Genomic DNA, 12,667 nt, shown 5'->3' with positions numbered 1-12,667 from the left:
TGAGGAAGCCAAGCCTGAACTATCCTTAACCATCTGAGTTGCTCAAAACAGTCAGCCTACTAGAATTAATTCAAAACGCCCTCTCACATGTAAAAACCAATTAAGAACAAACAATTTAGAACCACCTCCAACCTACTAGAATTAAGCCAGTTACTTACAACCTGTTGGATTCAAAACTAACTCTGATTTACCTCAAAAAGAACAACAACATCACAGCTCACTTCCAGAAACCTGATCCAGAACAATGTAAAAAATGCCAAACTGGAATCACTTCCAAGCATCAGATATCGCCTCAGATTAACCTGACCATTGTTTCATGTGGTTCTGACTTTTACTGGTAAAGTGAAAAGTGGTTTGGGATTGTCAATTCAGATTTTATTCCACCTTAGTTCCTGCTGGCATGAATCTGTCAATTTAAGATAGATGCAACTTGATCAGAGCAGGTTAAAAGTGTTTTTTGGCTTTAGTCCAATAGGTTAAACATGGCGCTGGTCTGGTCTTGGCAGACCACAATTGGGTCTGGAAAGATAATGCTAGAGTTGAACATATTAGACAATGAAAGAGCAGCATATACATGTCATAAATCAAGATACTCTTGCCTAAATGCATTATTTTCTAGCACATATCCTATTGCCAGCAGTTGGAAAGTCAGTCATCATCAGGCCAAAGAATTAGTATAAGGATGCAAGGTCTGTGTTTACATTCCCACCCCCTCACTTTTCATCAAAAGCTTTTAAAGACTGTGTTTTCATATGTACACAGGATTGTAATGTTAGGCATAGTTACACCTCACTTGGATTTAATATCCTCATAGAATATCCTTATTTATTACTCATCAGTGTGTTTTCATTTTTGACAAATGTCATTTATACACCTTAGATAAATTAAGATGAAGCTACTAAATGTCTAATCCCCTTTTAAAAAATGCTTTCTGAAAGTGGCCTGCAATAAATCGAGATTTGAATGACAACAGCAAATAAGTAACTCCTGGTACTCTGAATACCAATCAAACTATTTCACCTGTACATTTGTTTTTTAGCCCAGATTCAATAAAGTTCAAGGGTATCCAAGTATGAAATAGCTTGTGAAGAAATTCACATTGCTTTCTTAATTTAATTTACTTGTAAAAAAGACCACATTAGTTCAGAAAATAGAATATCATCTTTGGCAATTTTGGTTCAAATATAGATATAGGGCCTGTTCAGACACAGGCAGAACAAAACTTTGGATAGTGCAGTTTCCACAGATTATTTTAACAATGTGCAGGAAAGCATAATACAGCACACACTTTACTGTTTACTCAGACGAGTCTGTGAAGAATATTACACTTTTTAAAACTGAGTCTGGGATCTGAATTTGCCAGCAGGCGCAGTCCCACCCTGAAAAGTGACAATGTAGAAGTGCCAATTCCCTCTTCCATAGATCTGCTTCCTATGTGTATTCAAAGTTACAGTTGCACAGAATTCATAAAAAATAAGGTTTTGTTTCTTTTTACAGCATTGTAGAGCCAAAAGATATACGGGAGAAAGAGCTGGATTCTAACCTGGCTTCCACAACATTAATAGACTTTTTAACCCAGTTCAAATTATAGGGCTGAAGTCTGATCTTACACTTACTTGGGCAACTCCAATGAATGCAGTGGGGTTGCAGGTGTACTGAGGGCCAAATTTGGACCGAGATCATTATTACTGCTGAGATTGCACAAGCCAAAAAGAAAAGTACTCTACTGTTGTCATATCCCAGGCTAAATTTAGAGAGGCAACATTTAGGGGGAAATAATCCCATTGATCCAAGCCTTGATGTCCTTACCTGGTTTCCACTCAGTTCTTCTTTAGGCAAAACCCCCATTGAAGCTGGCATCTGGTTTGCCTGAGGAAGGCGTAGCAAAAACTGAGTAAGAACATCCAGAATTGGCCCACTTAAAATGCTCACTGTGTACAATTACTGTAAAAACCCAGTTTTTATGAGACGCGTTTGTTCATTACCAAAGAATTGGAAATATTAAACGGTGACTTAAGCAGTCACATTACCTAAAACGTCATTCTCTTCTAGCAAGCCATTGCCTGGCCCTTGCAGCTGTGCACGAGAGTAAGGGGATGTCCTTTTACTCCCTGACGTGGACTACCTGTACCATTGCTAGCAGTGTGGGGAGGGAAGTAGGCTCCACAGAGCGGCTATGTCTCCCCTCCCATCCTGTGCAGGTACATTGGACAGGATAGGGTGGGGACTGGGCAAAGCCAAGATTCCATCTTCAACACACCAGCCAGCACAGCTGTGCTAGGGGGAACAACCGTGCACAGGTACAGATCTGGCAGGGTACTTCCTCCCAAGAGCAGCAGGGAGATCATGAGACAGAGTCACAGTCTCCCCTGCCGAGCTGTTCCAGATGCTCTGCCTCCTCACACTAGGCAGATCATACAGTAAGGATCTAGACCTATGTGATTATCAGATTAGTCCTTTTTCAAATTCATCAGCAGTAATTAGAAATCTTTCATAATTTTAGCAAGCCCTGCTTGAATTTGGTTCTTTCATTTATAACTCCCAAGAGGAAATGTGTGTAAACCAGTGACAGTTTTAAGGCTTAGTAAAATGTAAGTATAATTAGAATGAAATATTTGTTGCATAAAGTAAACAGCAATTATTGTTTTCTTCCTCTGTTTGAAAGCTATTAAAATAGTATTGCTAGACTTCCTACTGTGAGAATAATTTCTTGATTTTTGTGCACATAATATCATATGCTTCCTGTCAATAAAAGAGCAAACCGACAAGCAGCAAAAAGTTGTCTGATGGAAATGTCATACAGAAGAATATAAAATTGGCTTTTGTAATGGCTAAGCAATATTGCTTTTTATTTTAAGACCTAACGACGAGTTGATTCAAAGGGTAAGATTTTCACTTATAAAATCAATAAAGTAAGTTGAAAATTGCCCTCTACATTACTCAGTCTTTTTGAATCAGAGAGTTTATTATTGTCAGTGTTGTTTGCATTTGCAAGTGGCAATTAGGGATTTAACTAGACATCACATTTGGAGCTTGTCAAGAAGTTCCATTAAGTCCAAGTGCAGAAAAGCAGCCAGTTCAGGATGGACATTGCAAAGAATAGAGGGAAACAATATCACAACATTATGGGCTGGATTTTGACCGGCTGCTCTGCTGGTACACGATATGGGAAAGGTGAAGGGTCCTTTCCTTACTTGAACTCCCGCGCAGAAGCTAGTTGTGATTTCATTCCTTGCACTCACCTGAGTGAATTGACTATAGAAAGGTAAGAATTGTTAAGAGCATTAGCCATTCCAAAGGGGTGGGGGTATGTCCATGGCCTTTTTCCCCTCTCCACTGCATCAGCCAGCTAACAAGGAGAGCACACACTACACTGTTAAGTATTTCAGTGCTGTTCTCCCACTGCAGGGAGCTTCCAATAGGCCCTGTGCCTCCCTGAGAGTCAATACCCCTCCACAGACACAACAAAGACCAGTGTCTAACGCATACCTTTGTTAGTATAGCCTATTTTAAGGGGCTCAGTGACCCAATTGGTTAACACATTAGCTTTTCCACTTTGTAGCCTTAAGTCACAGGAGACCTATATCTGGTTTGTGGACATTAGCCCACATCAGAAAATACTACTGGCAGTCTGTGCCCACCAGCCAGAAAAAACACTATTATGTCAGGCATTTGCATCCTGTACTTCCTGGCTAATTAACTGGAGAAGCTATACGCAAGAAATAGTTCCTGCTACCCAGGAGAAGTGGGTAGCCATTATTAATGTCCCAGCTCATATCTCTCAGTAGCTCTCATGAGCAATGCTGCTTAAGGTGTCTAAATGTACTGGTGGGAATTAAAAATTATAGTCCAGACCCCTTTCACTAGCTGAAATATTGTAAAGTTGTATCACTGGGGCCAGGATTGGTGTCAATGTACTTTGTGTGAAAAGTGCAATAGAAGCATTAGTATTTGACAGCCCTGGTTGAAATAAGTGAAATTAATGGAGCTCTTTTCATATACGACAAGGCCATGGCACCCCTTTCATGCTGCTTACAGACAGAGAAAAGTCAATACTTTTTTTATTACTTGACACTGACCTACATTCTGCACTACAAGTGCCAGGCCCACTAATTGGTTTCAGTTGTGAGAAAAGTTTGCCCCAAAGAAACATTGGAGCAGATAAATCAATCTTTTTTAGGGTAGCTTAGTGGGTTTTGAGCACTTGAAATGACATTTGTGTTGTATTGACAGAATGGGTTGTTATACTCATTTTGTCATGTCAGAAGCCCTTGTACTAGTTGGAAATGTTGTTAACCAGTACTGATAAATTTACAAAGCAAGAACTTGGCTAGATCAACATTTTACTTTTATAACAGATTCCCACTTCTGATCTGCTTTCTTTGTTAGAAATCTCTGTGGCTATTAAAAGGTCATGGAGCTTATGAGGACAGCTCAGTTTAAAGCTCTAATTTTACTATCACAGGCACTAACATCAAGGATATACTTACACATGGACACCTAGAGTTACACAGAAAGGATCATACTGTATCAATTATTATTTTAAACAGTATCCCTCATTGAATCCTTCTTTAAAAATAAATGACATGATATGTCCCAGGATATTGACTCAAAAAGGAAGTTAAGCAGAGATGAGTTGAATACCCCTGCTAGCAGTACTCACTAATCCAAGGACAGAATGACGATTTGGGTAACTGTGTCCCTATGTAGCATAACATTACATTTTTTTCATGACCACATATATTATAACTTCTGGTTGCCATTTTTTGTAACAAATATGACTGTATGTCTTGCATTGGATAGAACATGTCATCACAGCACTTACTTTGATGTCAGATTTTTTTTTCTGAGACCCACATAGATTTGTTTACCTTTTCTCAGAACATATTGTCACAAATGACATTGTGCAGTGGTGGTAATGTATTGGGCTGTCTTTAGGTTGCCCAGGTTGGTTCAGAAGAAACCTTGGTCTGTGGATCATGAGTCTAGGGAGAATGTTGTTCATTGCAGAGGTTACACAATTAACCTTTGGAGCAGAAGTATGTGGAGCTGTTTCAGTCTGTCATGGCAATCTATATTTAGGTACCTCTTTAAAAATAGAACTTTATCACCATAGACAAAGGACATTCAAAGGTCACACCATGAACCATAATGTTCCAAGTTCAGCAACTGCCCATCAGCTTCATAGTTAATTACGGGCTTAATGCAGAATTATGGAGGGAAATTCTATGGTCTGTGTTATGCAGGAGATCAGAGTAAATGAACATAATGGTCCCCTCTGGCCTTAGCATCTAAAAATTTGGGAGGTAGGAAGATGCTGCTTTCTGCCTACTTTTGTTTTGGATTGAAGTAATAGGCTGTCCTTCTTCAAGCTGATACCTAACTATACTTCCAACCTCTACCACACATTGCTAGATAAGACCTCAGAAATGCATTTTTTGGTTATGTGAAATTTATGCACTGTAATCTTTTCTCCATGTTATTGTTGAAAGAAACTATTAATAAAAAATTTTCGCTGGAAACACGAGGGGCCATTTTCAAACAGCCTTCCAATGGGTACCCATTTGTTCACAAGTAGCTTTGCAAATGTCCATATAGTTTGCGCACACAAGTGATAAAATTTACAAGTGCAAAGATGATTTCTGTTCAAAAAGGGGGAGTGATTGCTTGTAAATTCTATTACTTGTGTGCAGTCAGTTGTGTCTGCAAAATGGAGCATCAGTTTTAAAAGTTTAAATCTTGAATTTTAATTTTGAAGCCATTTTATAAAGTACCAATTGCCCTCAGTCAGATGTAAAATTTCTTTGGAATTGATTTTTATCAACAACATCCCCAATGTAAACTACTTGAGCATTAATTGTAGATTTTTTTATTTTTATTTATTTTATTTTTTTACAAAGTCCATATTGTGATCACAGGAGTCTGCTCACTGAGACAGTTCTTTGCTTGCTGACTATACACTGCCGCTTTTTTGAATTCTTTGTCCATGGGTGAGGAGCAGACGTGACAATCAAGTAGTCAATGCATTTAAAAGGTCCCCAGGTCTTGTTAAACTCTAGCATTCTGACTACAGCAGCTTACAGTTTCCTCTAGTAAAAGAATTCAGAGTTCAACATGTTTGAAAATGAGAAGTGATTTCTTGATTTGGTTTGGGGATTTAAAAAACAGGTTTGAGCTGATCTCATCCTGCTTCCTGGCCAATCTGTAGAGAACACAGGTCAGATCCCATTGGCTACAGCCAAGGCACACACAGCGCAAGTTAAGAAGGGTATTGTGCAAAAGGTGCATGAGGCTTACCTTTGTACCTTACTACCCCAGTCCTGGGACTGTTCAGTGTAGGGCCTCTCCCAGCTGTATGTTATTGTAGACTACTGGTGCACTAATGTATACCAACTGCAAAACAGCCATAAATAGCTGAAACAGCAAAGGATTGGCAAGTTAAAAGATAGTGTGGACCATACCTCTTTTTCTCCATCCATGCCCTCTATATAGGCAGCTGGAAGAGGAGGTGGTGTAGGATTCTGTACACTATATTTGTGTCACTTAAGGATCCACTTGAACTGGAGTGCAGCAAATAGTCCTGTGGCACCTTATAAACTAACAGACGTATTGGAGCATAAGCTTTCATGGGTGAATACCCACTTCGTCGGATGCATGTAGTGGAAATTTCCAGAGGCAGGTATAAATATGCAAGCAAGAATCAGGCTAGGGATAACGAGGTTAGATGAAGCCCTCTTCTAGCAGCTGAGGTGTGAACACCAACAAAGGAGAAACTGCTTTTGTAGTTGGCTAGCCAGTCACAGTCTTAGTTTAATCCTGAGCTCACGGTGTCAAAACAGAGGGAGGGAGGGAGGGCCTGACGACATGTACCCAGAACCACCCGCAACAATGTTTTTTGCCCCATCAGGCATTGAGATCTCAACCCAGAATTCCAATGGGCAGCGGAGACTGCGGGAACTGTGGGATAGCTACCCACAGTGCAACACTCCGGAAGTCGACGCTAGCCTCAATACTGTGGAAGCACTCCGCCAAGCTAATGCACTTAATGCACTTAGAGCATTTTGTGTGGGGACACACACAATCGACTATAAAAAACGATTTCTAAAAAACCGACTTCTATAAATTCGACCTAATTTCGTAGTGTAGACATATCCTCAGTCTATAAGGGGCCACAGGACTCTGCCACTTTTACAGATCCAGACTAACATGGCTACCTCTCTGATACTTGAACTGGGGTGATCATCTCAGGGATAGACACACGACTCCATACGCAGAATCCACCAACAGTATGTTGCAAAGTGGCCACACTGGACTGGAGGATCTGGTCCTCTATTTCATTATCTTCTATTATACCTGTTATAGGAAATTCATAGAAAATGGCAAATGCAGCTGGAAAAATTAATCACGGGTATGCCATCTGGAAAATGGCCCTCCTTACATATTGCTATTGAGTTTTTGTGCTGAGAGCCTTTTGACTGTGTTGTTTAATTGTATAGCCAATGGATTGAATACATTTGTAGTTCATTTTGAAAAATGTTCAAGAGACCAAATAACCAAACTCAGACAAATTTATTGTCTAAAGACAAAACAGTACCATACGTAAAGGAAACATGCATGCCCTCCTTTTGGGAAGCAATTCTTATCTCACAGCATGTTCATCTTATGTAGAAGGTATGCTTTGGAAATATGCATTTAAACAAGCTATATTTATAGTAGGGTGACCAGATGTCCCGATTTTATAGGGACAGTCCTGATTTTTGGGTCTTTTTCTTACATAGGCTCCTATTACCCTCCCACCCCCACCCCCATCCCGATTTTTCACACTTGCTATCTGGTCACCCAAATTTATAGTATAGTTTTACAAGGTACAAAACTCTCTATATGTCACTAAAATCCAACCCACCAGTTTGTAACAATTCCTTAACTTATTGTTTTGTTACATACTTTGTCTCTGTTTGGATACAATATTCCAAAGCAGTTCCTGTGGAAGTATCTGTTCTAGGACATCGAACGTACGTATCTTGATTTTGTATTTGCTAGCACCAAAGCTGACTTCAGCTTTGCAGTGTGTTATGGGATACTTACCAGGAGTGAACAAGAGTCAGCAGAATACCATTCAAATATAAAAAGTCTGTGCTAACATTTATATATAACACAATGTGTAATATATATTAATATGGCGTGCAATACATATAGCATATACCTGTTGGCTAACAACTGATGTAAAGAGAAATATCTTTTCATGAGCACAGTTTGTGAATGTGTAAAAGACATTTGCCCCCATGTTAGAATAAAAATGTATCTTTAAATTGGGACTTTACAGAATAGCTTGAATGTAATTTATAGTTTAAAAATAAGATCCATTCTCTTCACCTTCTCTGAGTTTTCATGAATTATTTTGCAATCGTAGCTAAGTGCAGCTCCTTCCTCTTTGTGCTGCTTCAATGGCATGGGAGGATACAGGGGTTCTCTAACAGGAAAATCCCCACATCAGATAAAGTCAGCTGTATGCTACCCACCCTCCCAGCAGGTGTTGGGTGGGGACAGAAGGGGATTTGGCCAGACATGTACTATTCTCCAAGGATCCCCTGTCAGGGGAACTTAGAGTAGTCCCTAGGCTGCTCTCAGTAACAGTAAAGAATAGGAAAGGAAGAGATATGATGAGGTAGTATAGAAACACCCTATAAGAGGCAATAAGCACACACACCCGGAGCGAGAGCATGCCAGGATACTCTGGGGCAGGGTTTCGTATGCCTTCTTGCCTTTCAGTGCACCAACAGAGCAGAGTCATAATTAAGTTCTATATATTTAAGTAAATAAATTACTAGGCTTTTTTGCTAAAAATATGTTCACATTTTTTCCTCTGTTGCAAACATGATGGGTTTATTTATTCAGTGTATTTTATATACAACTTTAATTGGTCTAACTGCACAGTCATCAGTGAATTTATTTACCCTATCAAACTGTGAGGTCTTGCCTAGATGTGGTCAAACATAACTGCTGTTGCCACGATCAGAGCCAGTTGTTTAAATACTCAGTTGTGAGTATCCGTGAAATAGCTTTAAATAACAAGATAAACAGTACAGCTGCCAACCCCAAGTAATCTTACACTGAGGGGGTAAGTAGCACGGAAAATTTCCTCTTTGTCATTTTGACTTGGGTTTGAAGCTAGACCTGGGCTTAGTTCCAGCTCAAAAAGCCGTTCACTTCAAAGGCTCCTAAATCGTCCCAAGGAGCTAATTTTGGCAGTCAATTGTTTTTGTTTGGCCAGGCATCTTAATAGCAAATGCCGTCTGCTCTGCCAAATGAAGACTTCTTCAATGTTCAGAAGCACCATTCCCAATTTTTTTCCTGATAAAAGGGGTGGGTGTTTGCTAGTAGCCTTTTTCCTCAAAAAAAAAAAAATATTTGTGCATAACTTATGTCCTAAATTTTACCTTGCATAACAGGAAAATTAAAACGGAAGAAAGACCAATGGAACTGTACAATATCTACAGACCTATTAAGTATACTAAAAAATAAAAGTGGAAAAACAAACAAAAATACCCAAACTTAACTGTCTTTTTTCCTCTCTGTTTTTTCTAGGACTTTGAAACAGTGTTACCATCCATTGATCTCTTTGATAAGTTTGGACAAACATATTCCAAAACTGGGCAAATAGTGTAAACATCTATCTATACTGTATCTATTCTATCCAGTATAAGAACTTCTGATAAGCTATAAAGCTAGCAATAAAGATCTTTGAGAAAATGCAAAGCACAATGTTGATTAACTTTCGTCTAAGGATTGTAAATGTTTTCCATAAAATGTTGTATGCTACACCTATAATAAAGTAGTAGTATACTACTTGATCTTTTAGAAATGCAGTTTTTAATATTAAAAATCTTTTTATAGTTCTGGCAAATGTAATGAATTAGGAAAACTGGCGGACTCTTATAACTCTTTTATAAAATACTTCATTTATTTATATAGTAATTAATGGAAAAATCATGGATAAAATCCTGCAACTGTGTTTATTAGAATTATGTAACAGGTGTTAACTACAATAGAAATATTGTTTTCTCTGAAACATGTAAACCTTGAATCTAACTCATGGAAGAATCTACAAATGTTGAAATTTTCTCCTTTGGGGCCTGAACCACATCTTTTACAATCAATGGCTCCCAGGGGAGCTGGATTGGGCCATTTATACAGAGATTACTGCTTTAACTTTTCAACTTTTACATCCTTCAACTTTTCTGTGCTTGCTATAACTCTGCAGAATTAAGAAAGAAAAACTGCAATTCTGTAACACTTTCACATATTAGCTTGTAGGCAAATCCATTTATACATATTTACAGTATTCTATGTATTGCATTTTACTCCTGGTCCAAAATATCTCTTGTGATAAGAAGGCTGGCACATGGGAGGATACGCTGCAAAACAACCAGGTTATAGATGGTTAAGGATGAACACATTTTTGATGACACAAAATTCATTCAGGTCACCATATCCCACATGCATTTTCACTAGAGCACCCTTGGTTCCCATTAACTGCAAAGTTCTGAGCATCCTGGGTTCCCATTAACTGTAATGCGAATCAAGAGTGCTCATCACCTCCTGGGAGGAGGAGTTCAACACTTTGCAGGACTGGGTTATAATTTATTTCTTCAAATAATAATGTCAGTGGATTCTGTTTTCATAGCACTTTGCTGTCTGAATGCTTGGAGAGATACTGCATTTTTCTCCTCGTGTAATCTGGAATATTTGCAACTACCCTTCTCAACTGAAAAAAACTTTTTATTGACAATTTTTTATACTGTGGTTCTACTGTCCTCTCCAAATGAACATGCAACTCCATTAATACGAAGAGGTGTGTCTATACTAGGAATTGAACCATTGCTGACAGAGCTTTGCAGCAGCAAGTCTACCTGAACCAGTACTGAAAACAGTTTACATTCTAGTATAGACAGGGCCAAAATATTTTCAATCCCATTTCAGAAAGTCTGAGATTTGTGGGAACCAGAGGACAGGAGAACCCTCAGAGGTCGGAGGAAAAACATATTCCACATTTTATAAATGACAGTGGTACAAAGAGATCAGCATTTGAGACAAGAAAGGAAGACTGTATTTTTGTTCTTTTGTCCTTTTTAGTTTTTTAGCAAATTCCAGCTTTTAAAAGTTTGTCTTTCTGAGTTGCAACAGGAAATGAATGTCCTTTAATTCTGGTAAGTGAGAAACAGCAACTTCAGACAAGTCCCTTCTGTTACGATTTAATTTCACCAAATAAATCGGAGTGCTTCTGTGCTTTGTGGAGGGGGCTGAGCATGAGACGCTTGCACAAAACTGTTGATGAATAAAGATGCCACAGTAATTTTTAGATGTGAGAGCTATCTATTTGATTGCTGCCGCTTCAAGGTAGTTCATCACTTCACAATAACTCACCCCTGTGTTGCCTCTTACTTCCATACCACATTTTCCCATCAGTTCGATTAGAAATGGCAATACCTTTATCAGATTAATCTTTCTTTCTTTTAATATCTCTGACCCCAGGATAAACAAAACCTACCCATACAGACCATCATTGCAGATGCTAGAGTTTTCAACAGCTGACAGTTCTCAACATAGATTAAGGTTAAAAAGAGTCCTTTCAATTCACTCTCACTGTTTGACTCAGCTCTCTCTCTTGTTCTTTTAACCCTCATTCGTTTAATTTTTTTAAACACAACAGGCCATTTCCCATAAGCCTTCTTACACACAAAGTATGTCTGTGGATTTTATTCAGGTAAGAGACAGCTCCACAAATGCAGCAAAGTAATAACTTTATTACCTGTCACTTCTTTCTCCAGATGTATTTTTGTAGGGAAGACAATGCTCTCCTTTTCAGCATGGGACAATATAAAACTTAGTTAATTCATCGTCCTGTATAGCCCCTAATATACCGTGCTGCCACTCCAGAGTCCAAGGTTCAATTCCTGAACCCTTTCTCTCACTTCTCATGCAAACATAGTATTCTGCTGAACAGTTAAAATGTCCTGTTAACTTTGATAGTGAATACACTTCTTTTTTCCGTTGTCTAGAACAATGAGAAGTACATATTGGTACCTTACCTTGGGGATGGAATTCAATCAGGGAAAATGTCAAGGAACTCTGCAGGATCTCTTTTAGAGATGTGCAGGTGAAGTTAGGCTAAAAAAATTGATTTCATACAAGTATTCCAATGACTGCTCTACTGATTGTTTTTCTCCTCTCTTACACTAATTATATATACACATACGAACATACACCCTACTACAAGTTTATTAAGCTAAAGCTTTTTTTTTTTTTTTTTTTTACACAATAAAGGCACAGTACAATAGTTTTCCCACTAGATATCCAAATTCCAGTCAATATCGGTTACTGAAGCCAGAGTACAAAAAGTAGAAGAGGCTTAAGCCCAGACAACAAGCCCACTGCTGAAGAGTGGAAAGAAGAAAAAATGCTCAGAACCCAATCCACTGAGGGCCTCAGCATCCTAAACCCAGCTGGTTTCAGAAGTTGAGGGCACTCAATACCTTGCAGGAGGCACCCAGCACCTGGCAGGAATAGGCCCTCATTTTGGAATACCATGAAAAATGCAAAAATAATGTATCGGTAAATGTTAATAGTTCTGTAGTATTTCAGAAAGGGAGAGACGGTGAATAGCCTT

The 12,667-nt window shown here is 38.7% G+C and overlaps 1 protein-coding gene across 4 annotated transcripts in view; it reads left to right on the top strand.

The window, feature by feature from the left end:
• The window catches only part of SPATA17 (spermatogenesis associated 17), a 152,884-nt gene extending 140,492 nt beyond the window's left edge, over window positions 1-12,392 (top strand). For 3 of the 4 annotated variants that reach the window (XM_037895718.2, XM_043543646.1, XM_007064745.4), the window contains one exon: window positions 9,586-12,392. In XM_037895718.2, coding sequence (XP_037751646.1) covers window positions 9,586-9,666 — 81 coding nt within the window. In that variant the 3' untranslated portion in view covers window positions 9,667-12,392. Of the gene's footprint in view, window positions 1-8,040; window positions 8,101-9,585 lie in introns of all 4 variants that reach the window. The other variant, XM_043543645.1, reaches the window with a different exon arrangement.
• The last annotated feature ends 275 nt before the right edge of the window (window positions 12,393-12,667 follow it).

Source organism: Chelonia mydas, chromosome 3 (assembly GCF_015237465.2).
Source record: "Chelonia mydas isolate rCheMyd1 chromosome 3, rCheMyd1.pri.v2, whole genome shotgun sequence".
In the NCBI taxonomy this organism is placed as follows: Eukaryota; Metazoa; Chordata; order Testudines; family Cheloniidae; genus Chelonia; species Chelonia mydas.
The sequence above is the reverse complement of the archived record's forward strand: the minus strand, read 5'-3'. Positions and strand labels throughout refer to the sequence as shown.